The 10593-nt window shown below is 35.2% G+C and overlaps 1 protein-coding gene across 1 annotated transcript in view; it reads right to left on the reverse strand.

Moving 5' to 3' along the window:
• Positions 1–7840: 7840 nt before the first annotated feature.
• The window catches only part of LOC107751470 (SH3 domain-binding protein 4-A), a 48466-nt gene continuing 45713 nt past the window's right edge, over positions 7841–10593 (reverse strand). The window contains exons 4-5 of the mRNA XM_016567215.1: positions 8875–9063; positions 7841–8775 (exon numbers count right to left, since the gene is read on the reverse strand). Coding sequence (XP_016422701.1) covers positions 8551–8775; positions 8875–9063 — 414 coding nt within the window. The 3' untranslated portion in view covers positions 7841–8550. The remainder of the gene's footprint in view (positions 8776–8874; positions 9064–10593) is intronic.

Below are 10593 nucleotides of genomic sequence, written 5' to 3' on the forward strand. Positions count from 1 at the left end.
TTTTAACTTGTCTATAACTTGGCAAATGACCATGGAATAAGCGGGATAATCAACTGCTTGCTGTGCATTAAATTATTTTAGAAAAAAACTCAACACCACCATCTAGTGGACTGTAAAGTAATTGATTTTATTATTCTACCAAATAGTATAATTCAGGGGTGGTGAACTCCGGTCCTGGAGAGCAGCCCTGCAGAGTTCAGCTCCAACCCTAATGAAAACTCACCTGCCTGTAGCTTCCTAGTAACCGTTCAGACCTTGATTAGCTTGTTCAGGTGTGTTTGATTAGGGTTGAAGCAAAACTCTGCCCCAACCCCTATCTAATACAAGTACATTTCATTTAAGTAATCGGTCTGGTTTTAAAGGGCACCTATTATGCCCTTTTTACAATATGTAATAAAGTCTCAGGTTTCCCCGGAATGTGTCTGAAGTTTCAGCTCAAAATACCCCACAGATAATTTATTATATCATTTTCATTAACACATGTTAGACTGCACCCCATAAACACAATCAAGCCTAGAAAAAAACCACTGAACTACCCCTTTAAAAATACATCCGAGAGTTTTACACACCGGTCTGTTATTGTGGCAACATTTCCACACCCCGAAATGTGACGATGAACGAAACAAACTGTGATTGGTTGTTTCACATGTCAGTCAAACGGCCTCATGGGTGGGCCTTGGCCAATGAAAGTTGCCATGGATTCTAGACCTTCAGCCGTCAGTCTGAAGGTCTGGCTACGCGAGACTAGTCAAAAACATTTGTAGAAGAAAAGATGCATGTTAACTGCAAAAGAATTAGGAATTACGGTGAATAATTAGGTGTGAAATCACCAGGAACCATTTAGTCTCCAGCTCCACCATTTTCCATAACTGCAACCTAACTGGAGTCTCCAGAATTACAAGGTGTCAGGTTCTCAGAGACTTAGGTTAAGTATAGACTCCTAAAAAATGACCCCTACTTAATAAGAATCACATACTGAAGTGTAGTAAAATACTTGAAGACTGTTTGTGTTTTATTTTTATATAGGCTTTATAGGCAGATAAGTTGAGAGTGACTCTTGAAGGACCAGCACCACATCCTCTTGTACCACTGTTTGAAGAATTTATCTTCCAGAATCTGGCAGTAAGTTTTGGGAGTTCATTTCTAGTCCATCTCGAGATTTTATCTGTAGAAGATAACCTGCTTAATAATTATGCACACCTGAATATAAGGCGTTTTTCACTTCCAGCCTTCATGAACAATTGTATATCGGTTATAAGTGATTAAATACAAGATTAATAGTAGTTATTAAGGCTGATGTCGTTTTGGAATTGGTAAAATGTGCTTGGAAAAAAATATAATCAGAATATCAACTTGCATAATAATTATGCATGCACTGTATTTTCCCTCTTCCGCTATCATCAGTAATGCAAAGAATGTTGTGATTGGTTGTCAAGGCAGCCAATCAGAATTTAGCAGCCTCGTCTCTGATTGGCTGGAATGATGGCATATTGTAACGCTGGGTTGTGTTGAGCAAGCCAGCCGTGGGCATTTAGAGAGCACTGAGGGCGGGCATCAAAGGAGCAAGCTAATGAAACCTTGCACGAGCAAAAAAGAAGGTCTGCACACATCCAAAAACGTATTTTAAATGCAAAATTGATTTCCGTGTGCTTGAAATACTTAATATGATCTTTTGCGTGCAGAATTGTGGCAGATATCTAACCCCATAATTAAACAGATAGGTAGCACAAATCGATAGTGAAAATGCTAGCAATAAGATTGTGCTACCAGCATCTTATTCATGTGGTTTGAGGCTTTTTTTAATGTCCATAACTACCCTTACCCTAAACTTACACTTAAATCAATGCAAATATATTTTTGAGCAGAAGGAGCCATTGATTTATTTTTCTAACTGTTATCCATCCGCTGCACTTTGCGGGATGAGGAGATGTTAATTAAAGGGCCGAGTCCGTTTCTTCCACCTGCACATCATTTACCTTCAGCTCTTCCTCACAGGATTAAACCGTCCAAACAGGAATATGAATAAGACCCGGCTCACGTCAACTGCTCCCTCAGGAGACGTTTAAGCTGTTTTACTGCAAGATTGGGTACTAAACTAGGCTGTTTACTCACCTTTCATTGCTGCTATAAGACAAACGGGTGTTAATGACTCACAGGATGCTGGGTATTCAGCTCGGAGAAAGGAAATTTAAATTCGTCCCCTACCTCAGGCTGTGTGTAAATGTGTTCGCGCGCGCGCTTTTGTCCTTTAAAAGGAAACCGTTACTCCTCACAAACTGCTGACAAGCAGCTGTGTGTATGTGTTTAGAGGGTTGTCTAGCCTAAATACATTAATATATTAATTAAAAAATATCATATGTTTCTTGTGTAAAACTTCAATCAAGAAACAAATTGAAAAAAAAAACAGAAAACAATGTTTTTGTTCACTTGTATCTTTTCAAAAGTAGCCTGCCATTTTATTTTTAAAACGTAATGAAATTAAAAAATTGTTTTAAAGATTTACGTAAATGTTTTTAAAATCATACTCCAGGTAATCCCAGGATAGTAGGTATAATAGTATAGTAGTACAGTATAATAAATTCAGGATAATAAATTATCTACTGTATAGTAGGCATTAAAAAAAACAGCGTGGCAAAAGAGTATGTCCAAGTACATAGTATTAGAAAAACAGTAGGCGAAAAGTACCCAGATGACTTACTACTTCTGGTGAGATTCTGCAGTGCGCATTTGATGGACACTTTACAATTCCATGAGGCCATGAGAGAGGATTTGTGAATGGAAGTAATGCGACGCAACTGACGCTGTAGGTCACATGACCATAACATGGTGGATGTAGTACTTCCGAATTTTATTCATACTACCCATATTCATACTAAATAGAACATAATTTTTTAAACAGTTGTAAAATAAGTTCAAACTCAAATGCAATACCTACAGTAGCCTATGTGATTTCAGACACATCCATGAAGTGGGTTGCCTCATGGAGGCTGCTATTTTGAAGTCACATGACCAATCAATTTCAGTCAAAAAAAATTTTGACTAGTGGGGTTTGCTACAAAACTGATCCCTGTAGGTATTGTATTTCACTCCATTTAAACCACAAATCTAATCAAGTCCACATTATTTTGAGACCTTCACTGTGTATTAGTTTTTTGTTCAGCTTCTTTAGAAAGCCATGACCTCTTTAGCCAATCAGCCTCAAGCATTCACCCGTATCCTGGCAACCATGTGGAATGTTTCCCTGCATCCCGCTGTGTGGCCTTGCCACATCACCGTGGATACGCACAAGCTCTCAGTGTCAGCTGCCCATTGTGATGTGTAATGCATTGCCGGAATGCTTAATTAACCTAATTTTGCAATGGATGCCTGTGACAGACAATTATGTCATCAGAATGATGTATGCGTTTGATCATTAGCAGGAATGCAAGCTTATTAAAAGGATGGGAGTCGCATGACAGGAATATATTTCAGAAAGAGCAAATGAAACCCTCATGATGGGTTCTTTTGTGTGAAAGAAAACAAGAATGTGGGGTGTTTATTTGGATGGTTGGTTGATCCATTTCCATTGAATCAACAGTTTATCATTTCTGCAACTTGTTTTGCATCTGCGCTTGAATTTCAGTCACGATCTGAGGTCTATGAGAAGCGAAGGGTATGAAATGAACAGAAAAGTGAAGAAGAGCTTTGGAGGCTCATCTTCCTTTGCATCTCGAGAAGTTTTACTCCTCAGAGAGTCCTCATGCTTTGAAGCCACCAACATGAAAAGACTCCATTAGATGATGAAGAAAACAGATCAAACGCCTTTTTCTAAACTTAAAGCCTAATATTTCAATAGAAGACACCTTTAAATCACTCCTCAGTTCATTTATTAATTAAAGAAGAGCCATTTCATTCTTTCTCATAGAAGTTAGGCTTCGAGTTAATCTCTCGAAAACATGTCCACATCACATTTTTATGCCAATTAAGGACAATTTACCTCACATTCATTCGGATTTTCAAATGGTGTCCCGACATTTTAATTTTGAGGTTTATTTATTTATTTATTTTTGTATGGAAATACAGTGATTTTATTATGAATAAAATGCTATTCAGTATATAAATACATATATATAAAAAAAAAATTATATTTAATTGTATTTATTGGGAAAATGTGTGTAATTGTCACACACTCACACATATATATGCCTCACAAACATGATGCACATTTTCCCTATAAATCCTTTTAATTTTTCCCTATAAGTCATTTTTTATATATATTATAGTTAAAGAAGATCAGTGTGCCTCAATATACAGTGGGTACGGAAAGTATTCAGACCCCCTTAAATTTTTCACTCTTTGTTATATTGCAGCCATTTGCTAAAATCATTTAAGTTAATTTTTTTTCCTCATTAATGTACACACAGCACCCCATATTGACAGAAAAACACAGAATTGTTGACATCTTTGCAGATTTATTAAAAAAGAAAAACTGAAAAATGCTCAGTATTTAGTAGAAGCACCCATTTGATCTAATACAGCCATGAGTCTTATTGGGAAAGATGCAACAAGTTTTTCTTTAAATTTTTCCCTATAAGTCATTTTTTATATATATTATAGTTAAAGAAGATCAGTGTGCCTCAATATAAGTTTTTCTGTAAGAAAATATAATTTCCTCTTTGAAATGATTTGGACAAGCTCTTGACAGGTTTTGTGAGATTCACCTGTATTTTAAGATAATGAAAACTTAACACAACATGCTGCCGTCTAACGTCAAAGAACGTGAGATGAAGATGAAAGAAAAATGTTAACAGGACTCAAGGGAATATTTGTCAATTTGCTCTTTTTCTTGTTATAACAAATCTAGTCACTGACACTTGACATGATAACTGTAGACATCGCAAACAATGAAATCAAGCACATCAGAGCCCTCGACACCTGTGAAAGACCTAAATATTTACTGCAGGGACTCCAGCTGTTCAGGCTGCGGTTGTTCCCTTAATTTGTTATCATTTTAGTTATTTAAAACACTTGACTGTCGTCTACTGCATTCAGCAGTCTTCTAAATGATTTTAAGTATGTCACTAATTGCATGTGAGTGCTTATTTATTTATACCCTAACTAAAACTATCCTAAAAAAGGTATTAAGGCCACAAATGTTCATTAAAAAGTAAAAATGGGGAAGTCGTGGCCTATTGGTTAGAGAGTCGGACTCGTAACCCAAAGGTTGTGGGTTCGAGTCTCGTACCGGCAGGGATTGTAGGTGGGGGGAGTGAATATACAGCGCTCTCTTCCACCTTCAATACCACGACTGAGGTGCCCTTGAGCAAGGCACCGAACCCCCAACTGCTCCCCGGGCGCCGCAGCAAAAAAAATGGCTGCCCACTGCTCCGGGTGTGTGTTCACGGTGTGTGTGTATGTGTGCACTTTGGATGGGATAAATGCAGAGCACTAATTCCGAGTATGGGTCACCATACTTGGCCACATGTCACTTCACTTCACTTCACTAAAATATTAAGTGCCAGCTACAAAATATTGTACCTGATATTTAAGTAAAGACTAAAGCACATTTTTAACCAAAAATACAATAAATTACTCACATACACGTCATTCCTGTATATGACATTCCTGTTCTTCCATGGAACACAAAAGGGCATTTTTAAAAAAAGATTATTTCTACTTGCTCTTTTATAAAATGGGCACTGAGTACTTCAAACTTCAAAAGTGCTCAAAAGCACTTTAAAAGTATCATACAATTACTCCATGTGACCCGTACGTTATTAATAAATATCTTCTGAAGCCATATGATAGCTTTGTGTGAGGAACAGACTGAAATTTTCCTCTTTGCACTTACAGACATTATTGTGAACAGGTGTTTTGCATCATAGATGTTATTATATTGTGCTATTTAGAACGGCTGGAACGCTGTATCGACCAATCAGCATCCAGGACTGGACCTACCATTTATTTATAAAGGATACAGCATTTGCTGCTGTGGTTTGATGTGTTTGCTCTGCATTCATGTCTTCATTGACTCTAGTCATGATTGTAATAAAACGGTCTTGATTTTATAGTGCCCATTCGACTTTCTGCAAGCTTGTAATTAATTTAGCAATTTAAATATAGTGTAAATTGATTTTTCACAGTCAGCTCTATTGAAGTGCTTAGAGATGCAGAAAGCTGCTTGCAGACTGGGTGGAGGTCAGAAACAAAGACGGCAACACTCACACTGAAGGACAGACTCTTTAAATGCACAAAACTCAAACAATCCGAGTTACACACTAAGGTGGTCATAATATTGTAGGGGTGGGTGATATAAGCAAAAATTGATGTCACGATTTATGAAAGCTTGACAGAGCAACAGTAACTAAAGGATTAGCAATTCTAACATTCTAAAATAAGAAAAAAGTTACATTGTGAAGTCACAAATGTGAGAAATTAAGTTGCTTTTATGAACACTAGTTGCAGAATAAAGTCCCAATTGTCAGACAGTTGCAAGAACACAAACTGATGTTGGAATTGAGAGATAGACGCAATAATTAGTTGCAATAAGAAGTCACAGTTGTGAGATTTAAATTCACAATTATGAGAAATATTTACAATAACAACAAATTAAGTCACAATTGTGAGAAATATTTGCATTTTTGAATAGCTGCAGTAATGAGAAATAAAGTCCCAGTTGTGAGATAGCAGCAAGAACACAAAATGATGTTGCTATTGTGACAAATACAGGTGCATCTCAATAAATTAGAATGTCGTGGAAAAGTTCATTTATTTCAGTAATTCAACTCAAATTGTGAAACTCGTGTATTAAATAAATTCAATGCACACAGACTGAAGTAGTTTAAGTCTTTGGTTCTTTTAATTGAATGAACTTTTCCACGACATTCTAATTTATTTAGATGCACCTGTAGTCGCAAGAACAGGAAATGAAGTCACAACTTGAGATAAAAAGTCACAATTATGAGAAATAGTTGGAATACCATTTGTGTGATAGTTGTAATAATGCAAACTGAAGCTGCAATTGCGAGATATACTGTCACAATTATGAGAAATAGTCGCAATGACAGCAAATGAAGTTGCATTGTTGAAATTGTTGCATTCATAAACAGTTGCAGTAATGACAATTGTGTGAAAAGTGTGAATTATGATGCAGATGCAATAACGCCAAAATGACTTTGCAATTGTGACATCGCATTCATGAGAAATAGACTTAATAACAAGAAATAGTCACAATTATCAGATATAAAGTTGCACTTTTGAGAAAGTTGCAATAATTAGAAATAGTTCATAGTTGCAATAAGAATGGAGTGATAACTTGAAATGAATTCATAATTGTGAGACAAATAGTCAAATATAGAAATAGTCAAAATAAAGACAGAACTGAAATCTAACAAGGTACTTTAAATTTACAGCTGCTTTATTGAATCCATGGGAACAACATGGCACAGCATGTTTAATTTGTTTTCTTGCTAAACATTTGGCTGCAACTAAGACAATGTGTGAATTATAACTTTTCAAACAGTTACTTCAAACATCTCAAAGAGCTAACACAAAAACAAGTTATGAATGTGACAGAACTCTATATCACAGAATATATATTTTAAATAGATTCACTTTTCCCTACATGCTGTTCCAAAAAACAGCACAAAATCTCCTTGACATGTACAGGACGTAAAATAAATTATTATTATTCAAAACCAAAAAAAAAAAAAAAAGGGGGCGAAAAAAGCTCTTTTAAAAGAACATAAAAGTCTAAAGGTGGAAAAACTGTAGGTACAAAAAATGCAAATGTAGAACAAAAAAAATCATCATAGACATAAATAAAATCACACTATGATCTGTTAATTTATTAATCTGACTGCATTTGTTTTTATTTGACAAAAACACTGAATGAATGACTCACAATTGAAACTAAAGCAACACTGCAATTTAATACCTAGCTAGTACATGGTGCGATGTCTGGTCTCACAAATGCAAATTTTGCAAAAGCTTGAAGGGATAACACACATGGGCCACAGTCTGAACTTACCATCTCATTAACAAGCCATATGCTCCTTCCTCTCATGTAACCAGTTTGTAGTGTTTCATGTTTCTAGTAATCCATCTTCTTGTGCAAAGCAACCGAAGCAACAAATCAGTGGAATAAAATCACAAATGTGGAAGGCTTGAGTATTTGGCAACGAAATACAGAACCTCCAGACCAAGACAAACATGGGTAAATGTGACGTCACAAAATAGACCTTCGTTTTCAGTAACGAACAAAGATGTAATCTGCTTTTTTCTGGAAAAACTTGTTCTTGAAAAACGCCAAAGTGATTGTAAAAATTTCCTTTGTGCCATCTGGTATAAAAAATATAGATATCGCAATGAAGAAAACTGATAAAAATGCCTTCGGAAATCTCGAAAAATAGCTACACTTAAAACACTCTGTGTTTTGGCTTTATTGGCTTTCCGCATGCCCTTATATGGGCGTTGGTGGGTACAGGAAGTCCTCACGGCTATTGTACATCCATTAAAAGTTCAGTACAGTCTTCTGAGGTGATGTTGAAACTGAATTGTGAGGAGGTGGAGCTAAATGGCGAAGTCATCCTGAGGGGCGGGGCTAAAGGCGGAGCTTCGAAGCAAGTCAAGGCAATTGACAAGGATAAGCGTGCCGGTGAGGTGTTTCCAGCGTTTGGTGATTGGATTCTTCATCCGGTCCAGGCCCATGTGCAGTTCGTGGATGACGTCGCGGTAACTGTCGCCGATCTGAGCGGCCCACGTCAACATGAAGTCGTAGGCTGGTTTCCACATGGCCTAAAATGGAGATCAGATAAATGGAGATTATATCATCTCATCGAATTCACAAATATGAACTGTACTCTTCTATACTGAAAGGAGGTTTTGTGTCCTCACCTCACTGTCCACCATCCCGGTTTTGTCTCTGTGTGGAGCCTCGTAGGCCTCCATTTGTTGCTTGGATACGTGGGCGAGTTTTTCAGCAAGTTCCCTCCAGCGAGGCGCCACTTCCACTGCCGTCGTCAGCAACACAAAGTCCATTATGAGTCGGGCCACCAAGCCCTGACAATCGATCTTCAAAAGAGCCTGAGTAAGAGACAGAAAGAGGAACATTTTTAAAGCATCTACAAACATACAAGAATAACAAAAAAGGCCAACAATGTACATTTGCTGGACTAAAATTTCATCTTTATCAGCTTCACACAAAGTTAAAAAAATTGCACTGCAATTTCACTAATATTTTAAGTCACACTTGACCTTAAACGTTTGTCTTTTAATTTATATTTCACAAGCAACACCATTAACATTACTGCTGCCCTCTGGCCCTGCATAAAATGTTCATTATATCTCATAATGACACCATTAAAGAGATTCATTAGAAGGGTTATTAGGATGAAGCTTGTTTCTATAGGGTGGTATATTGAGGTCTTCAAAACATGACTGGAGATCTTTCTAGCACCATAATAGACAATAACATATTGACACAAATAGGCCTGATGGGTTATTTACCATGTAACTGAATTTCTATATAATTTGAAGCAGTTTTTACATGTATGCCAGACTTGCCATTCATTTATTATAAATAATTGTATATTTTCATTAATGTCCTTCAAATTCACTCTAAACAGAGAACTTGATTAAAATCTTTCATTTATTTTTAATATATTAAATATTCCAAAATATACAATGGAATAATGGATAATATAATTGGAACATAGTATTTTTTTCATATAAGACTATATGATAAACACATACAATACTTTTCTAAAGTTTAGGATCAGTAGGATTTCTCTTATGTTCACAAGGGCTGCATTTATTTGATTAAAAAGAACATTAAAATCAGTAATAGTGTAAAATATTATTACAACTTAAAATAACTGTTTTCTATTTTATTATATTTTAAAGTGTAATTTATTCCTGTGATGCAAAACTGAATTTTCAGCATCATTACTCCAGTCTTCAGTGTCACATGATCCTTCAGAAACCATTCTAATATTCTGATTTGCTGCTCAAGGAACATTCTGATTATTATCAAATTTGAAAACAGCTATGCTGTTTAAAATATTTCTGTGGAAACTGTGAAACTGTTTTTTTTTTTTCAGGATTTTGAGATAAAAAGTTCAAAAGAAATATTTTCTAACATAATTTCTTTTGATCTGTTGCTTTTGATCAATTGAATGCATCCTTGCGAAACAAAAAAGTATTAATTTCTTTAAAAAAAAAATATTACTAACACCATACTTTTAAAAGTTTTTCTTTCTGTGTAAATTATTAATTTCATCAATATTTTATAATAGATTATAAATGTATATTAATTTTATTTTTCTAAGTAAATAATATAAACTGTTATACATTTCCTTCAGGATTCTTTGATGAATAGAAAGCTCAAAATAAATATTTTGTAACATTATAAATGTCTTTTGATCTGCCACTTTGACCCCAAACTTTTAAACAGTATTACCTATTTTTCTGTGTAAATAATAAATATATTAATTTTAGAAATGTATTATAATATTTTATACTTTAAATATTCATATACTTTTTCTATATAATAAATATAATACACTAAGGACCATATATATATATATATATATATATATATATATATATATATAT

This window comes from Sinocyclocheilus rhinocerous, unplaced genomic scaffold (assembly GCF_001515625.1).
Source record: "Sinocyclocheilus rhinocerous isolate Xijiao unplaced genomic scaffold, SAMN03320098_v1.1 scaffold2046, whole genome shotgun sequence".
Classification (NCBI taxonomy): Eukaryota; Metazoa; Chordata; class Actinopteri; order Cypriniformes; family Cyprinidae; genus Sinocyclocheilus; species Sinocyclocheilus rhinocerous.